Below are 20,664 nucleotides of genomic sequence, written 5' to 3' on the forward strand. Positions count from 1 at the left end.
AAGGAACACAATGACGTGACTCTCGTCTTTGTTCACGTTCATTTGCAGGCATTAATTTTTGTTAGCTAGACAGTAAATAGGTGCCTTATAAAACACATCGATTTTATATAATAATTTTATACCCCGATTTTCACCTCCAATGGGAATTCCGATAATAGTACCTACATAGTATGCGTTATTCGAATTTTCTTCACGAATTTTTCACCAGAATGCGCTCGATAATAGAAGTGCGATGTCACACTAAAATGCGAAAAGTTTTAGTAGGTAGTTGCAGAAAATCTCAAGATCATAAAATGAAATATTTCCCTGATTTTAAAAACAATTATTGATTGCCTTTTTGAATCGGAGAGAAATTCTTCTTGAAAAATTCCATCTTCTTGCTGAAACAGTATTTTACCCGTTTTAGTATTTATTTTAAAGAATAAAAGGTGCTTAAAATTGCGCGTGTCTAATAAAAACGTTTAATTCAGATGACTTAATTTCATAATATTATTTTGTAGGGGAAAGTAGGTAACCTATAATTTATATGAAAAAAAACAATAACAAATAAACATTTTAGCTATAATAGGATAAGATAAGTTGAGAATTGCGTATACATACGTAATACCTACCTACTTACCTACGTTAAATCGTTTTGTAAGTTATTAATCAAATGGATTACTCAGGAGGTTAACTGAGGCATACGTCTAAATAGAGTGACCGGCAGTTTAATGAGCTATTCTGGCCGTAAATAGCGGTCGCGGAGGCCGAGTGCCCGTCCCTGCCCTTATTTGGCAATCATTACAGAACTCTGTCATTTAGGCATTTCAGAAGCTACATACCGGATTCAGACAATAATTCGTAGTTTTATGTTTTACTGGATTGATTTGAAATAAAAATATACCCACACATGAGTAACGAATCGTCGAAAGATACGTAAGAAAGCACGAGTTAATTATGTTTTACTTTTTTTATCTATCTGATAGAGCAAGTAATGTTGTGTAGTACCTAAGCATCGCTAAGTATAAAATTGTTTAATTTACTTGACATTTGGTATACTTAAATGTAACTTAGGTACATATAGATTTCTTCAATACATACATTACATCTGTCTGAATGTATTTATAATTATATATATTTATATATACACATAAAGGTTGTTAAAACGAATATCACGACACGAACTCGCGAATTGCCCTAGCACGCGTATTTTGTAGTGAACATTTTCAAATCTTGTTGACAATATTTATTAACATTGTCGTAATAGTACAAGTACAATTACTTCCAGTGCAGTACTTCAGAAAGTGCAACGTTATTTGACACGTTCCGAATGACGTCACGTGCACACATTGGAAAACTCAACATGGAAAATAACACAGTACGCGATTGTGCTGTGTAAAGTTACCACATATTTTATCTTTACCATCAATTGTTCTATTCAAGACAATATAATTATTAGCAGACAATAATAAACGAATCAGTTCTAAAATTGACTGCATTTAGAATATTTTATTTAAAATATGCTGCTGAAGGCATAGATCAACAAAAAACAAAATGGCTGAAGGGGTTGAGGTCAAGTTTTGTGCTTCATAAATACCTACATTGTAGGCAGGAGGTATTGGAAATGTTATTGCGCTAGAATGATGTTTTGTTTTTCAAGAATAAATATTTTGAAACTGATTTTTCAATACACTTTAGAACTTGACATTTAGTATTTTATAGTTTGTAAAGTCTACTATAAGCCTCGATAAGTTGTTAACTTTTAATCTATTTTTATATCAGTTAAATATTTTTGCTAAAAGCGCTATGAATACAAAGATTTTTTCTTGCAATTTTCTATCATATATAGGTATCAAGGTAAGTGATTTATTACTGGTGTCATATTACAAGATGCCATTTCCGTAATATAAGAGGGTTAGCGCGGAATGGATAATAAGGCAGCGATATACTATCATGCCTCCAACATTACCGTAGGTATATTAGGCATGGAACTTGTGTCTAAAAATTTACCAAAATATTTTGTAACTAATACGAAAACACTAGCTTGTACTTTCGACTTTACACGTGTACGTTTTGATAATCATCCTTATAATGACTTTTTGACGACCTCGGTGACGCAGTGGTAAAGTGCTTGCCCCTGAACCGAGAGGTCCCGGGTTCGATCCTCAGTCGGGTCATGATGGAAAATGTTCTTTTTCTGATTGGCCCGGGTCTTGGATGTTTATCTATATATGTATTTGTTATAAAATATAGTATCGTTGAGTAAGGTCATATCGTAAAATGTATATTATTGAAAACAAAAAAAAATAAGTTTCTACCTACGCTCAGCAGTTTCTTCTCTGTATTGGTATTTGAATTGGTCACTCAGCGAACATCCTCTTTTACTATAATTATATGAGCGATGTAGGTATACCTAGATGGTTTTTATTACTTTTGTTTGACTGTATCACAGATATAAGAACATTATATTGATGTAATATCTTATATCTGTGGACTATACATTTCGGTAGTGGGTTTGTTTGGTCCGTATGTGCAATTAATTCGATTCAATTCAATGCAAGATTCGAGTTGACAATAATTACAAAAAACTAACAATATGATATTACGTAACCACCTAAAGCTTCAATAAATAATCAACTAACTACTATTGATGAAAATAAAATAAGGCTATCCCCAGTACTGATAGTATTCAATACTGTAGAATTCTTCATTTATCTACGCGCGTTACATTGAATCAATTCAGAAGCATGGCAACCCCTTGTGTGGATATACGTATACTTAAAAGCTCATTCCTTCTGTCTAGCTATATGTCTGGGGTAAACGCACAAAACGTTTCATCCAACTGCACTCATATGTAACCACTTTGTAGAAAACTATGAGAGTGAATTATAGACTTTAAGTATTGTTCTTAAAGTTTCTATTCCCCACAGGTGAATTCAATTTCCATCTATTACACATCTGTACAATGCCTTCTTATACGTTCTAGGAAATGCAATAATTCAAAGACACGTACAACCTAAAGCCATTTAAAACCTGTTATGTTCATAAGAAGCTATACGAAATGAAAATATAGCAACAGAAAACTTGGAAAAGTTAAAAGCGAGGTAGAGTTGTACCTGTGAAGGGCGCCATCCTGGCTATAGGTTAGCGCAGTCACTGAATAATAGATGCAGCGAGCGAGGTTGTCTTCGTGTGAACTATTCCGTTGCGTTTCACGGCACTGTCTACGTGTCCAGAGTGCGCGGGCGGAGGCGAATTCTTTACGTCACAGAGTAAGGAGGTTATAGTATAAGAAACAAGGGTGGTGCGGGTGAGACACGACACGACGTGTATCCCGCCCGCCGGCCGGAGCGGAGTGATCGCGTGCCGGCTGCTCCCCCCACAGCCCCCCTCCGTCGCCTCACGGCCGCCCATGTCAAAACAATACCAGTACAGAAGCTGCGCTTCTATGACATTATTTCCTAACCTACCTTATCTGTCATGTCTTAAAGTTTATGTTGACAGAAGAATGGAACGATGAAACTAAAGCTATAAAAATCAAAAATATGTTGTGCCCTTATGATAATGACACAATTTCAAAATGACGAAAATTTCATTAATAAAGAACACACACTCACAAAATCCATCATAAGTAAAATATTCTGTCCTACCATTTTCACCTTAAAATACATATTTCATTGCACCCAACTGTAGAAAAGGTACAAGTGACATGTTGTATTTAATTTTGTTATTAATAAGTACCTTAAATGCAGATCTAATAATGCATTACATTCATAAATTACAGTTTATATAGAGACTAAATATAGGTGTCCACAATTCTAATATATTATAAAAATATCTACTGCAAGTGTATTAAAAAGCATCTTATGACATTGGGCGTCAAAATTGATCATTATATATTCAAGCTTACTTTGGGGACTTTTATTACGGAGTTCTAACTCAACGATACTATGTGTTATAACTATACATTTACAAAGAACACATGTTAAAAGTACATACATAACAAGAAGGTAAATATACAATGACGAACTTATCTAATGAAGGGATCTCTTCCAGTCAGGTTGACTGGAAGAGATCCCTTCATTAGATAAGTACCCAACCCAACCACGTTTGAGGTTTATATCGTGTATTGTCGTGTATCGTCATCATATATTGAGTAAATATTTTTACTCAATATATGGGTGGAACTAATGTTGTCCGCTCGAATCATAAATTTCAGTAGGTATATAGACTTGCGCTGGAGTATAACTTCTGCACTTTCGATGTTTGGTGTGGGTTGGCCGAACATAGTAAATATAAGAATATCAGATAAATCCACCTTCGTGTTTATAAATCGTTATTAGGAATGATTTAATTACTTATGTATGAGCTTAATGAACTGGTGTATAAAATGTATAAACGTCTCAACTTCAAGTTTCAGTTCGTTGAGCTTTTTATTAATTAATTCCGTTCCCTCTATCATCACTAATCAATCATGGAATTTAAATCGAAAATTCCACATCACTAATCATTAAATTCAAAACGAAAATTCATATAGTCAAATGAACCGACGCGGCGCACTGTAGAACTACGATAGTTCGTCGAGTTCGTAGCACTTGCTACGCTGTCGTAGCTCTCTACGAACTTAAGTCGTACCATACGATTTTATTTGTGTTTCTGTATTTAGTTCAGATTATTGCAACATTATCCGACATACAATTGCATAATAATTAATATAATATACTATAATATTTGATTTCAAATCGCATCATAAATTTGTAAATAAAAATGTTATGAATGCTAAAAAGTTTGCAAAGATGAATTTTTGTTACCCTTTCACGCAATAGCTATAGGGAGAGATTTTAGTGAAATTTGGTAAACAATGGATACATTTTATTCCGATATTCCCATGGGAAAATTAAGTCCCAAGGCGCAGCTATTGAACCATAGTTGTGTGTCCAATTTTTATGCGACAATTTAGAATTTAATGCATAAAAACTGCAACTGTTTTATAGCTGGATCCGCATTCACGGCCTCGGTCACCGCGCAAGTCTAGAACAATACCATTATGTGAGATGAATCCAGGATGCATATTTGAGCAGTATATCCAAAATATCAACAGTTTTACTATTACTATCAGTGGAAAAAAAACGTCATAATGTACCTATTGCTCCCGCAGTGACTCTCAATCAGAGACAATAAGGTTTATAAACTTTCTTAAGCAAAAATAAAAAATATTTTCTATAAGATTGATATTTTGAGAAACTTTCAACAAAATTAATATAAATAAGTAAATATCATAATAGGTAACATTATAAAAACTTTCATAGAAGACACAAGAAACATACATTCTTAAAACTTCTTCAATTTTACAAATTTGATTGTATTAATAATCTTCATGATTGCGATCTAACATGCCCGCTTATCTAACAATGCATTTTGCACAAAATTTTGCAAGCAAACATTATTTATGTGCAGTGCTGGGCGTCGTACGTACAAGATCCCAAAGGATTTATATAACATAAATCACTTCAGGGTAATTTAAAACGCTTTAATGCTTTCATAAAATATAACAAAGGTAAACAACCCTCCCGGAGTAAAGTCGTTAAATGAAATAGACTTCACGTGATTAAGCTCGTTCACATACAGGAAAATAAGCTATAAAATAGATAAGATCAGAATAGTATAATCCATACTAATATTATAAATGCGAAAGTCTGTCTGTCTGCTCCGCTATTACGACTAAATCACTTGACCGATTTTGGTGAAATTTGATATGCATATAGTAAAGAACCCCGTTCAAACAAAGGCTTTTTTCAAAAAAATCCCTGAAATCAATATAATGGGAGGTGAAAGTTTGTATGAACATAAAGTACATACATTTTTTCAACGTACAACAACGCATGTCAGTGTTAAACCCATGGAATTAATAGGTACTCCGTACAGTACTTATTGAATCCATGATCAAACCCTATAGAAAACAACGAAGCATGACGTACTACAACGTACTGAGTCGTCGCAACAGAGCACAACTGATCAATGGGAACACGCTCTAATGAGGCTTGCATTTCTCTTCATATTCTCGTAATGCCCCCTGTAGCTTGTTTCTCGTAGCAGGCTCTACGAGATTGAAATATCGTAGACGCTATAGAGAAATATTTCATAGCAAAGTACATAGTGGAGATGTCGCTGCAAGGTTCCGATTTGAGCTTTCAGACTGTAAATACGTTTACGAATAAACGTAACAGATGGCGTTGCTCGTAGAATTCAACCCATGGATTTAGTAAGTACTTCGTCGGAGTACCCACTAATTGCATGATTCAACCTTCAACGAACCGGCTATGTACGAATGGCAGAATAGGCTACGAGGTCATATTTTTACAAAATGTAAGGCACTACTTATATTTATATGCATATTATGTTTTCTTTTTAGTACATTAAACAAATATGAATAATGATGAAAAAAAATCTAATATGTAATGAAAAAATTTACTTTATTTTTATAAGTCTGTTAAGTTTATAAACTTCCACGGGTACCTTATGGTTGATTTTCTATAATCTGGTAGGTAAGTGTTCAAAAACTATTCAGATCAAAAATAAAAATACATATAAAAAACCCTTATGGTTCAGTCAACAGCACATCAAGTTATGCCTGCATGAAACTCTATGGCACGGTAATAGCGGCGAGTTTGCAATGATTTTGGGTAGGTTGATGTGCTGTTGACTATACCGTAGAAAGTTACAAATACAGAGACAGAAAAATAACTATTTAAGTTCTGGTATGAAAATAGTCCGATGTCGCTCATATTTTCAAATTTGATGTTTCTATCTAGCATTTGGGTCACGTAGTTGTCAGCGCGAACCCGTCGCTCATTATGATGTGAACTACTACGTTACTGACGTAATTTGCTCTCCATAATAATCCGCTATAAAAATACCACTGTTTTCATTATACAACCCGCATTTAGATATTACTTAGCTTTTGCCGCGACTTTACCAGCATCCACATCCTAAGAAGACACCTAGATACTGATATCTAAGATGAATGACAATTAATATCCCAATTATCATTTTCTCAAGGAATTAGTACTTAATTAGTAGGTACTTGTACGGAGTACCTACTCCGTACAAGAATCTACTAATTCCATGACTTTTCTATAATCTTATGTCTGTGACTGAAAAATGTCAAACTGAAGATTCTCTTTCACAATAGGATTTAGAGAATTGGAATAGAATTACAAATTTATTTTAATTTTCGTATAATATTTGAGTAACAAAATTAAATATTCAATCAGCTAGAGGTTTATGGCTATATTAGACGCAAAGGCGCAAAGTATTGTCCCCGACTCTCAATCGTAGCATTCTCGTTAAAATGCACCCTACGGTGTCTGAAATGGTGAGTCAATTATCTCTATTTATAATTTGATAATTATCTTCAGGAAAATATAGATAAATTAATATATATGTACCTATTGTGTTAAATATCAAAACTCCAGAGGCTAATTGGTATTCGGTAAGTCAACCTAAAACTACTTCACATCTGTCCGTAAGTAAAAATTATATAAGTATAAGTTAGTAATTGCCATAAATATCGAAAATAAAAATGCAGCGCTTGCTTATTTAAATAACCCCCTCACTGAAAACATGTAAGGCGTATAAATTATATTCACTGAGGTGTAAAAACAGCCTAATGTGACAGTCTACAGATTTATCTTTTTCCCAATGAGTTCAAAAAAGTAACGAAAACTGAATGCAACGTGAAATCGGAAAAGCCATTTATAAGCAGAGAACTATGAATGTGGTATCAGCGTCACAATGTAATCTTATTAAAATCGATATAAAAAATAATCAAATCAAAAATATTCAAATCGATGTAAACACGTATTTTAGTAATTGTAACAAAAATTGTTAAAATTGTTTGTTAGAACTAAAATCGAATTAGACATTACGGTATGTAGTTACGTCACTTGCCCTTTCTTTGTGTATAACACGCGTGATGTGACTTAACTGCGTTGTATTTTGAACAGAGCTACAAAATACCAATTTTTTCTAGTTGCATGGTTAAGTTAACCATATCCTGTATATACGCGTATATATAACTACCACAACTAATTTAGTACTATGTATTATATAGTCTACTATTTTATAATTATACAAAAAAAAATGTTAACTCTTTATAAGTATTAACTGATTTTGGTAAAATACTCGGAATGAATTTGCGAAGCTAATAAATTCTATCAATTTCGTTGTTAATGTATGAGATCCTAATATATGAGCGTGTAGCAAATTAGTTCAGGTATTAGTGAATGTAGGTACGTAATTCTCTCCAAATCAGGTAAACTCGCGCTTAACGGTTGTATTTTCATGAAATAAACCAAGGTGTGGTAAAACTATATACATTTTTTCATTCTTTCCCCCTTCTGAACTAGTTATGAACTAGTAGTTTCAATGGTGGCCAAAGGGGTCATTCGACCACATACACTGATGCCGCATAAGCCGTGACAAGCTCCCCTTATTATTTAATACTCCTCTTAGAAACGCGGACATTATTGTAACCATGTTGTTAATGTAACACAATAAATGTGGAATTTACATAATTAAATGACTATACAATTGTTAGTCGTTATTTATATATAGCTATTTATTATATAGACTGTATATAATAAAATAATAAGTATATCCAATTATAATTACTTATAACGTAATTACATACTATGTGAATAATTCTAAATTTAAACTTTAATGTCAATATATTTTGGTTTCTAGATAAAAATTATTGACCAGTCTTCTAAATAATCGGTGGTTACTAAATGAACACTTATTTTAAATAAGTACCTAATTGCTATTTTATTTAAATAAACTAGGATAAATATCATGACAGTTTTAACACTCGATTTCCTTTTATTTGAATAAATATATGTTAAGATATTATTCGTGTTATCATTTATGCTTTTACGACCCGCAATAGCAGGCCATAAATATAGGTATTACCTACGCCAAGATGTGTTGAACATTCCCTACTTTTCATATTCTGAAAATTGTGAAACTTAATTTCGTTTGTCTAAAAATTTGGCATATTTAGGCACATACATTTAAAACAAAAATTATCCAACCCATACGTGTGGCATATCTATGGATATGTCTTCAAAAATGACATTGAGGTTTCTAATATTATTTTTTTATAAACTGAATAGTTTGCGCGAGAAACCCTTTCAAAGTGGTAAAATGTGTAACTTCTAAAATAAGAGAATGATAAACTCAAAAAAATATATGATGTGTACATTACTATGTATACTTCCACCGAAAATTGATTTGAACGAGATCTAGAAAGAATTATTTTTTTATACGTCATAAATTGTAAACCGCAATTTATGTTATGCTGCTACGGAACCTTTTATGGGCGAGTCCGACTCGCACTTGGCCGTTTTTATTTATTCTAACAATACTAATTATAATTCGTAACGTATTTATATTAATATTTTAATTTGGACAATTTATTTATTTTGGACTTTTACATTTTTGCTAAGAATTACAATGTCGTCGGTCAAGAATCAAGAAGTTTTTCGCAACAACACGAGAGCAGAATCTGTCCAGAACTTGGCGTTATTGATGCTGATACATTACGTGCGTGAAATGGAATCACAAACTTACCTCTCGACTTTGGGAAAATATTTTGTTTTACTTTTTTTTGTGGAATTTATTTTGCGTGACACATATGTAACTAAGTATATAAATTTTCAAGAGGAAAGAGTCCATTTTATGACCTAAGGACAGGACATGGAAAACCACAATATGCAGTTACGGTACAATTTCACTCGTGCTAGATTTTCTAAGTAGATATTCGATTAAGCAAATTTTTAAAAAGAAACATTGTAAGTTACACACGTGTACATAGTGTACACAAGTGGCCATTATAAGTTATTTTTACCTCGGCCTGGTTTACATTGCCGTGGCCATCTTCTTCAAAAAAAAAAAATCACAAATACTAAAACCTGAAGAAAAAGCAAGCACCATAAAGCCAAACTGAAATATCAATCTACTACTTGCAAAATCAGCAAAGGTATGGATCGTTTTCCTCGCAAAATACAGGCATTAAGTACGCAAACTGCCTGGATGGAACATTACGAACCCTCGCCACGGACGCGACGGCTATTATCTTAAAATATAACAGATAAACGTGGTACTTACCGAATAACGTCAAAATTAGTAATATTTGGATAGCAGACTGTAAATCAGACTATGACTATGACTATGTAGTTAAAACTAAACTACTTAATAATAAAATAATATAAATGCGAAATCTGTCTGTTAATGTCTCTTTGTCTATCACGCTGTGATGGTTAAACTGCTGGGCTGATTTTGATAAAATTTGGAATAGGGAAACAACAAAACACACAGACTACTGGGGACGGAACTGCGGGCAACAGCTAGATTTATTTTAAATAAATTCCTAACTATATACTTTTTCATTGTTATCTACTAAATATGGAAAATGCAATGGGAAACCAGGATCGTTTTGTGTGTATCATTCCACTTAATGGTCACGCCCGCCCACAAAGAATACGAATGTAAGGAAGACTAACTAAATAAAATGTATGTTAATATGTACCTTTAAAGATAGCATGATTTTGATCAAGATTGGAAATATCAATACTTTTATTTAGCTTTCTAGAATTTGTTTCCAAACTTGGTTTGTGGATAGCAATCCACTCCAATAGTTGTCAGGGTCGCCCGTAAAGAGCCCATTCTTTGTTATGAAAACTCTCCAATGTGATTGATTTTTTCCTTTTTTTGTGATCATATTTTCTATGGATACGATAAGTACTCATTTTAAATATAATCTAAAGCTGTAGGTTATGTTTAAAACTATATATATCGGAACCTATAAAGTCCTGCTTTATAGGTTCCGACACTAAGTATTTGTAAGTAAATATCTATTTTATATCAAGTAACTCTTTAATTATAAAATTACTTACAATAAAATTAGATTCACATGCAGGGCAAGAGTGATGGGCCACAAACAGGACTATCTCCGGTAGGTAAGTATAAGAAGTAGATATCTAAATAGATTATATATCAATACAGCATTTATCAGTGTTACGTAGAAATATTCATTAGAAAGACATTATAAAGAAAAAAATATTAAGACACCAATTTTAACCTACTTGATCATATTATTAAATTAATACTTATTATCATCGTCTGTATAGATCGATGGAATATTAATATTGGATATTTATTTTACTCCAACAAATGGTTTCATGGGGATGATCAAATATATTTTTCTCAAAGATGATACTTCTATACTTTTAAAACCTTCTTATCAATAGCTCACTAGATGGTAGGTACTAGGTAAATAAAATCCACTGTTATACTGAATGAGAGCTTTCTAATTGAATATAGTAGATAATAGTAGTAATTATAGGTAGGTTCATGTCCTAAACAAAGCTAATTAACTCATAGATAAACTCTCTTGAAGTTTTCCGATTGACATCATTGTAAGTTACTGTCCATCAACATGGAATATCAATTGAAATTTTGGAATGTTGTCCTTCGTGGCGATCGATTACGTACTGCGTCGTCCATTCATCATCCACCCTGACAGAAACTCCTTGTAGACATTAATTTGTAACTTTAACCTGCGTACCCGAATTTCAGACATGACACTTAGGACGCGTCTTCATTATGATAATAACATCTGTTTCTAGCTCAGGAGGAAACAACAAAATATCAGTTACTTACTTGACTGAACAAATAGCCACGGAATCAAGTAGTACAAAAACTGTTTTTACATATATTATTGTATTTAACTTTGGAATATAATTATAATTCAATGTATAAATAATATGATTCCTGAAGTAGGTATCTATCTAAGTCCTAAACACAACATAATGAAACGAAAATTAGATTATTTGCCCAAACAACCCCGGGGAGTTGTCACATTGTTTATAATTGTCCTGGTTTATTTGTAAGTTGAGAAGGTTAAAAACGTCAGTTATTCCAAAATAAACAATTCTTTTTATGTAGTCTGTATTATTTGAGTTAATATCTTATTTTTATTTATATATTTTTGTTTGTACACAGGGACCGGACAGATATCCTTGGTCAGAGATTACATACTTAATAATTAGTGCTTTGGATATTCTTATTGTGCCTTTATTATGCATACAATTGGATAATTATCCAATTGCATTAATTTCAATTTATTTATTCCCAATAAATAGGGTTTGCAAATGTGGTTTAGCAATAATGTCCAATACTTAAAGTATTAAATCTTGTTTTTTAATTATAATTAAACCTTCACAGAGGTTTCTTAGAGTTTATATAATACTTCTAGCAGTAAAGGCACGTTTTGGTACATCCTTTGAATCACTTACATAAAGGTACTTCGACAATGAAGATTCTACTCTTGTGTTGAAAGTTTAGGGGATTATTCAAATTGTATGCATACAGATGATGAAGCAGGCACGTTCGTTGTATTGTGTTATATGTATATTTTATTATATTCTTTTATGTTCCTGTCATGCAAATCGATATACGAGTTCTTTCTGTGTATATAAAGAAATAACTGTCCTTCGAATATCTAAAATAAATGACCGAGCGAGCGAATCGAGTGAGGTCTACAATTCGACTTGTGGCAAAAATGCATTTTTTGTATGTATGTATGTTTGTTTGTTTTTGTACGCGATAACTTACGAACCGTTGGTCTGATTTTTGATGAAATTTAAAAGATATGTAGGATATGTCAATAGAATTTTTAAGTTCGCGGGGCATCAAAATCGGTTTAATCGTTTTTGAAATGTTCACAATTTTGTAAAAATATATTGTGTTCGCGAGGTCAATTTCGCGGCGAACAACTAGTAATAAAATGTATATAGACATACATTTACTGATTCCAATAATTCACCTAGATATGTGTAATGTACAATTAGTTATATCAATGCAGCAGGAAAGAAAAGTACGTCCCTTTCCCTATTTCGTTTGTGGATATTACCCGATTCACTCCCAACATTTAGAAAGTCAAGTGTGCAAACTGAATTGGAGAGGGCTCCCTCTCCAATTCAGTTTGCCACACAATTATAATTTGGAGTTCTAATTGAGTTGCCTCTATGGAGAGATACAGAGAATACACACTTTCGTACTTTAGATGAGATATAATGTGTGTGGCTTATTATTTGGTTGCGTTACCACGGTCCATTCCTTAGTTCCCATAGTAATAATTGCACTGATATCACGAAACAGTTGTATTTATTAAGTTTAGTATTTACTAAGAAAAAACATATTTAACAAGCAAATAATGTTTTCCTGCCAACCCCATCTTCTACTAATTTGTAAATTCTATATCTCATAGGGATGTGATCTAACATAGGAATGTGACATCTATCAACACTTATTTATATTATGAAGTTAGAGAATATATAGTTTTGTTTATATTAACTTCCTTTGGTGTATGTGTACAAAATATTTCGCATATTAACTATATTTTTACTACAAAATGAGGAAATTTTGTAGGGTTTCTTGCCACATAAGGACCTCTGATTACGACGAATATTAAATGGATTTAAGTAGAGTGTGCTGTTGACTGTACTTATCAAACTCAATTTAATAAACATTAAAATTACCTAGGAACTTGAACAGAATATGTTCCAGGAAATTAAACTATAATAAATAAGTTTATACTTACATTCAAGATACACGAGAATCCTTAATCGAAACGATTGCTTGATTTTTGTAAGAGATTGTAGCGCTACGCGGTACCGGCTACGCGCTACGAGGTTCCGGCTACGAGCTACGAACGACGTAAGGCGAGCGCATCGCGTAGGCAATGCGTCTCTACTGCCGCGACCCCTCCCTTCCCGCATTGCCGCCTCGCTGGCTGTCAAGGGACTTGGTTCACTGCTAGCGATAAGCGATATTAATCTTTCTTGTGATTTTATTCCATGATAAGTAAAACGAGGTTCAAGATTCTCATTTTGGAACGGTTTGAGTAAATATGTATTGTAGAGAAAATATCTACTCATTCGTAATGATTAAACTCGATCAAAAGTGCACCAAGTAAAAAAGACAACGTTTTAGAAATTTTACCTAATTTTTTTAAAAAGTTCTTAGTCCGCATACTAAAAGTTAAGTGCTAGAAACATATTGTTGAGGTTAATTTTTATAAACAAGTCAGAGATATTGTTGCGCGTGACGAAAAAGCCAGTAATCCGTGCAGTAAACCGTTGGTAAACAATCCTAGGTACCTGACCCGATCGTACTCATCATATTAATGCATTTGCTGTAAGACACACAGTGAACGTGAAATTTAACTTAAAAGATTTGATTACAGATAGACAAACATCAGGACAGGTGAAACTAAATATAAGCCTCCTGATAAAAGCTTGTAAAAAGCGATCCTCGTACATTGTTGCCAGTAGAATCGATAGACCGATAGCGGTGCGTTTCCATGCTTACTCATCGAGTGCGGCGACGGTGAGTAAGATGTTTTTTGTATTAAGTCTAAGTTACCTAAAATGTATGTGTGTGGCGTGGGGTTTCGCCCTAGAATAGGATCACTCCATATCCTACAGTGGAATTCGTAAGTGCCGACTTAGTGACACAGCCTAGGAAGCTGATAGGCATCAATAGCATTCCTAAGGAAGGTTAACGTCAGCAGGCGACTAGTTGCAAAATTACAACCGAATCTTCAAAATTTTAAGGCTTTTTTCACGCTGACACCGGGCTTCGCGGCTTCACGACCTAAAATGTACCTCGTTTTATCAGTACTCATCAAGTTAGCGTAGTGTAATGTAGTAAATACAGACAATTCTAAAATTCGTATCCTAGATAGATAGACAATAGATCTATAACAATATAAACATCATAAATAATTTTTTGTGAGAGACTTGTAATTTTTGAATCTGTAAATTACCAATTTATTTCACAAAAATAAAATTTATTAGGTGTAACAACAACAAATAACTCTTAAGACTATTTCAAGGAAATGACACATGTAGATTGGTAGTATCCATCTGATCCCATAGTGTGCATCTGCGAAAGATGTATGTCCGTCAGTTCTGTAACGCCGAAATCGTAATCCGAAAACATTTCGAGAATCTCAGAGCCATCAAATGTAATTCTAGGTTTCCTGAAATTCCTTACATCACCCGACTGAACTTCCGAAGATCGATCTATGTATTTTGAATTCAGCAATGTCACATGCATTTTAACTTTGTCTCGACCAAATTCTTCTCTTCTCATAAATTCTAAAACAATGAAATAATTGATTAATACGGGCATTCAACGCGCACGTAAATAAAATTATATTTCATTAAAGCCATTAATAATGAAACGCGAATGTTTAATATCAACACACGACAGAATGATGCGACACAAACACAATAATTACCGAAATTCATTAAAATAATTATAACGTACTATATTACAATTACAAACATTCGCTTTTATATCATACTAATCATCGTCATACTAATTTATAAACGCGAATATTTGTGAGAATGTATGTTCGAAACCCTTCCATATAAAATCTACTGAATGGATTTTGATGAAATTTAGTATACAAGTAGAATATAAATTGAAATAACGCATGGGAAGTTTAATTCCAATATTTACACAGCAAAGTTTGCGAAAATGGAGGTAGACTATTCGCTATTTCACGCAAATTTGAAAAGTGCGAGGTCCGGGAGTTTTATGTAGTTTAGCGTCCCATTGTACAATCGCCTAAAACTTATTATGAAATAATTAATTTCACGATTAACAAACGATGCAAGTGAATTAACTAGACCCACAATTACCTGCTTTATAAAAATAATCCACCAAAGAGTCTGTCAGACTTTGAAGCAAGCCTGGTGGGGCATCCTCTTCGTGCACATTGCAATATAAAACACAAATTTCTTTTGGGTCATCGTTCATGTAGGATAAACCTTTTAGACGTATTTTCAACGGCAAGTAATCACGTACGAGGGGCCTAAAACAATTTAAAAACGATTAATTAATAATTGGTTATAAACAAATAATACGAATAGGGTCAAGAATTTTTATTTCTAACATTTGTTGTTGTCTCAACAAATCCTACTAATATTATAAATGCGAAAGTTTGTGAAGGATGTATGTTTGTTACTCGTTCACGCAAAATCTATTTGACGATCTGTTATGAAGTTTGGTACACGGGCAGAATAGGGGTTGCCAGTTTGTATGAAACTTCGTCATTTTAGAAGTGAGATACATGAAATTTTTGATTTAAATTTGTAGTTGGTAAAAACATTACCTATAATGCATTAATTCTATTTTGAAAATTACATCCCTATTGTGGTTAAAGGTTGCAAGTTTATATGAAACATCGTCATTTATGAAGTCATTTATGACACATGAAATTTTTAATTTAAATTTGTAATTGGTAAAAAATAATAATGCATTAATTAGGACATGTACGGCACACATTACGGGAAGCGGGAGTGGGACACGTAGCGGGAAAAGGGATGGGGCACGTTGCGGGAAACGACATGGGACATAAATAAATTTTACGAGTCTTAGAATGCGCGATAAAAGAATTGGAATTTTACTTCCGATTCCTTTTAAGAACTGAAATTCACGCGTGCAAAGCCGCGGGCAAAAGCTAGTGTTATAGAAAATTTCGAATCATTCTGTCCCGCGCCCAAAAAATAGCAAGAAAGAAAAGGACATTCAACAGATATAGATAAAGAATACCTACCACAAGAAAAGACTGAAAGACCCTACCTCTTAGGCAGATCGGCCTACCACTTCTTTTCTTTCTTTTTATATACTTCTTTCTTAATATATAATCCAGCAGGTGCACATACATCACTAAATGCCTGTCCCGTCTTCGCTATAGTAAAACCATAATAAATTATAAACCTAAACTTTCCTCTGGAATCACACTATCTATTGATGAAAACCGTAAAAAAATCCGTCCGGTAGTTTTGAATTTGCCGCGTACAGACACAAATTCATTAAAGAAAAGATCTTCCCATCTGTGGTGCTTTAAACGCTTATAATAGTTTATTTACTCACATGGACAAAAGAAGGTTGATGACTTAGGTAGGAATTATTGAATTTGTCTGAAGGTTATGATGTTCTGATATACTTGAATGATCACGATTGAATAAAATAGAGATAACATTGCAACAATGTTTCCTTGTCTGTTATAATTACATAGGCATATAGATATAGAACTGAGACTGGAAATTATATTTATTAATGCTAGCTTCCATGAGTAAATTTAATCGACTATAATAAATAAAAATATTAATTAAGTAGATACTTTAATAAACTAAAATAAGTACACGAAATTATACTTGCATGACAATTTTCTCTTTAGCTTCGGTAAAAAGTTTTGATGCATGCAATCTCTCCTCGTTGTCCATGAGACACATGACTCCCACAGTGACGTGCAATTTACTTCCTTTAATAAACAAAGAATCTTCAACACCCCTACACATTGAACAGCGTTTTAGAACCTCTTCCTGAAATGTTGTAAATATATTTACCTAATCATCATCTGAAGCCCTCTGTGAGTTCTGTGACCAATGGGTCACAGCTGGGTATAGACCACTTTCCGTCTATGTAATATACCTACGGCTGATATATTTACCTGCCTACTCCGAAAAAAACAAGGTTCTAGAATTTTACTCTCTGCTGGCTGAGAAATCATGAAAAGGATTAAGCAACATTTCACATGTTTTCAAACTTCGTCTTTTTGCTAATCAGTTACCTACTTGTTTCATTATATTTCTTGTTTTGACATTTCTGGTTCATAAAAATGATGTTCGCAATGACTAACACTTTGTAAAACCTTAAACCAACCTAGTAAAAGTACACTTTAATCACAGTAGGGCATCGCAGCAGAGGCAAAGCTTACTAACGAACGTTCGAAATTGTTACCTATTTTAGTAGGGTTGGCAAAGGAGATTTAAATAAAATAAACAAAACATTTATTGGATTTAAATTAGATTACGACAGAAGCTACAAATTTTAGCAACAATCATTTCTCAACCCATTTTTATTAAAAAATGAACCGCCATAATCAATTGATTATGCGAAAATCGATCGTGCACCATCACTAATACATTAGCGTGTGACGTCATTTAATTCTACTTTTACCAATCCCGTGCATGTTCGACCATGTGATAAAACATTTAAATTTAATTAATTTCTTACTTTAATTTCTATGTTTGATTCATTAGAATTACTAACTAACCCTTAAAAATCTACAAATATTTTTAAGGGTTAGTTTCATTTGGCTTAAAAAATATTTATATATTAACAACTGTCTGATCAATTTTTTTTATTATAGACAAATACCCTATTAACAAATTAACTCCTAAAAACAAACCTTACTTCCTAAAAACAAACCTTACTTCCTAAAAACAAACCTTACTTCCTAAAAACAAACCTTACTTCCTAAAAACAAACCTTACTTCCTAAAAACAAACCTTACTTCCTAAAAACAAACCTTACTTCCTAAAAACAAACCTTACTTCCTAAAAACAAACCTTACTTCCTAAAAACAAACCTTACTTCCTAAAAACAAACCTTACTTCCTAAAAACAAACCTTACTTCCTAAAAACAAACCTTACTTCCTAAAAACAAACCTTAAATTTTTCAAAATTCTTCATAACCAATTGTCCATTCACTGGAATAGAAATGAAATGTGTGGACCTTTGTTTCATTCTCATTGACATCACTATTGTATTTATCCTTTTTCTAGCAGCCTTTACATTCTGAAAAATATTTACAAACATATATATATATTGAGATCCAATTTATTTTTATAAAATAACTAAAATAATCAATAAAAATGCAATATTCAAAATTAAATTAAACAAACCGCAACACTTGACCCAAAAATTGTAATATCTCCAGTCTGTCCTTGCCTAGGTATTTTGATATCAGTTCTTGTGTCTCTTTCTATCCTACTTCTCATAGCACCTTTCTTTCCAATGATGTAGCCAATGTAATGCCTGAAATCATTATATTATAGATGAATAAAATATTTTCAAATCATTAATTAAGCTCAGTTTGCATTTTGGTTAGTGATGTACGAGTGTTAAGTACAAATACTTGGACTCACACTAATCAGTGCCTGTCCAGATTGTGTACTTAACACCTGCCTTAACATGCTTACTTAACTCTTACACTAATCAAAATGCCAAGGAATTTTATGTCAAGGTGAAAAATAAACAAACTTGGATACATGTAGACTGGTTGTATATCTATCATTATCAATCTGTTTCACTTCAAACCCCTCCTCCTCATGTTCATCTTCAGGTATGTTCATGGTCGTTTCTAAAACACCAGTATAATTTATTATTTAATAAAAGATTTATAGTGTATCATATGGTGCAAGCTAGAAAATAACAACAAATCTTCACAAAGCTTGTACAATCATACATTTATATAGTAATTAGTATACTATATTATAATGACTGAGGTGGCTAAGTTACTGAATTACTTACTGTGGTCGAAACACTCTGCGAACCACCCTACTGTACATTGTAAAATTACTATTACATTATAAATGTTTTAAATTGAATTGAATAAATAAAAATATAAACAAATAATTAATCCACAACTAGCCAATGCATGTGACTCCTGGTGTTGCAGGCGTCCATAGGCTGGTGGTGACCACTTACCATCAGGCGGGCCGCTTATTTGCCTACTTGGTTGTTAGTACAAACGTAAATCCTAGAAGTTCTAAAATTTTTCTAAGAGCAATCAAACATTATCATTTTTGTAAAAATAAATAGGTATATACCATTTTCATACAAATCATGTTCCTGAAATGCAGTAATTTCTGTAGTAGGGTCATTCACTCTATAGCACCTTCCTTCAACCCATATTAATTCTGGCTTCAATATATCACCCATATCTAACAAAGATAATCTAAATTGAATCTCTTAGTAAAATGTAATAAATGATAATTATAGTAATAACTGCAGAGATATACCTACTATATTGCACCAATAAAACTGCAGCGAGAAAAAAACCGTGAATACGAGGAATACGACGATCTCAAAAGTCGATTTTTTTTTACTTTAGAGAGAGCTAAGAATAAGAAATTTCAATATTTTTATTAGGTACTTTTTTTTTTTTTCATTTCATGGCTCCATCGTTCGCCAAAACGATGATTTTGCCAACGTCAAGGTTGAGATTGACACGGGATATAATACGTTATAATGATATTATGAAACACGGATTAGTGAGTAACCTAAAATATATAAATATATTATACATACATACATACGGATAAAGTAAATGAAAATTATAAGTAGATATTATTATTTTGTATAAGTTTTGCCAATATAAATGGGGAGAAAACTAATGTTAATAGAAATTGCATATTTACAGGTCTTGGGACATAAGGGGGAAGCAAGTCGTATAGAGATGGAGAAAATTTTGAGCATTCAAAAAATATGTGATCAGGTGTACCCTCGTCTAAGCCGCAGCATTCACATAGCGAGTTATATTCCTGTAGCTGGGCAGCTGACTGATAGCAAAGCTGAAATTTGACGTTGACAGATTAAATTGTTACTTTTCCATTTTTAGTTTTTTTTTTAATATGTATAGATAGCCAAATAGCTATGTTGGAAATTGGTCATAAAATATAGGTACCTACTAATAATATAATATTTGGATTTAGAACTTATGCCACTATGTTAGAATGTAATTGCATTAGTTTTTAGACA

The 20,664-nt window shown here is 32.8% G+C and overlaps 2 protein-coding genes and 1 long non-coding RNA gene across 15 annotated transcripts in view; 1 reads left to right on the top strand and 2 right to left on the bottom strand.

The window, feature by feature from the left end:
- The window catches only part of Schip1 (Schwannomin interacting protein 1), a 39,158-nt gene extending 25,376 nt beyond the window's left edge, over positions 1–13,782 (bottom strand). For 5 of the 6 annotated variants that reach the window (XM_053743586.2, XM_053743603.2, XM_053743594.2 and 2 more), the window contains exon 1: positions 3,096–3,324. The gene's annotated coding sequence lies outside the window, so the exon portion shown is untranslated. Of the gene's footprint in view, positions 1–3,095; positions 3,325–13,642 lie in introns of those variants that run through there. The other variant, XM_053743568.1, reaches the window with a different exon arrangement.
- Positions 13,783–14,849: 1,067 nt separating this feature from the next.
- LOC128677606 (uncharacterized protein) lies at positions 14,850–20,470 on the bottom strand. Of its 8 annotated transcripts, none has more exons than XM_053759028.2 (8): positions 20,408–20,470; positions 19,734–19,847; positions 19,165–19,264; positions 18,807–18,939; positions 18,571–18,699; positions 17,278–17,441; positions 15,753–15,925; positions 14,850–15,203 (listed from the first exon to the last, which is right to left on the bottom strand). In XM_053759028.2, exons 2-8 carry the CDS (start codon positions 19,843–19,845, stop codon positions 14,929–14,931), a joined length of 1,086 nt encoding a protein of 361 aa, XP_053615003.1. In that variant the 5' UTR covers positions 19,846–19,847; positions 20,408–20,470; the 3' UTR covers positions 14,850–14,928. The 8 variants fall into 8 exon arrangements, with proteins under 8 accessions (XP_053615003.1, XP_053614588.1, XP_053614838.1 ...); XM_053758613.1 differs by lacking the exon at positions 20,408–20,470 and adding an exon at positions 20,325–20,397; XM_053758863.2 differs by lacking the exon at positions 20,408–20,470 and adding an exon at positions 19,930–20,253 and having other exon boundaries at positions 19,734–19,861.
- On the top strand, positions 20,097–20,517 carry LOC128678024 (uncharacterized). Its single transcript, XR_008405599.1, has 2 exons — positions 20,097–20,177; positions 20,327–20,517. It is a non-coding gene; the product is annotated as an uncharacterized LOC128678024 (long non-coding RNA).
- Positions 20,518–20,664: the final 147 nt, after the last annotated feature.

Source organism: Plodia interpunctella, chromosome 1 (assembly GCF_027563975.2).
Source record: "Plodia interpunctella isolate USDA-ARS_2022_Savannah chromosome 1, ilPloInte3.2, whole genome shotgun sequence".
NCBI lineage: Eukaryota > Metazoa > Arthropoda > Insecta > Lepidoptera > Pyralidae > Plodia > Plodia interpunctella.

Coding starts and splice junctions, on each gene's coding strand:
- LOC128677606 (XM_053758613.1), bottom strand. CDS start 20,382: ATGCTCAAAATTTTCTCCATCTCTATACGACTTGCTTCCCCCTTATGT. Junction 19,848..20,324: donor CCCCTTATGTCCCAAGACCT/GTAAATATGCAA, acceptor TATCTTTGTTAG/ATATGGGTGATATATTGAAG. Junction 15,926..17,277: donor GCTAAAGAGAAAATTGTCAT/GCAAGTATAATT, acceptor AAATTGTTTTAG/GCCCCTCGTACGTGATTACT.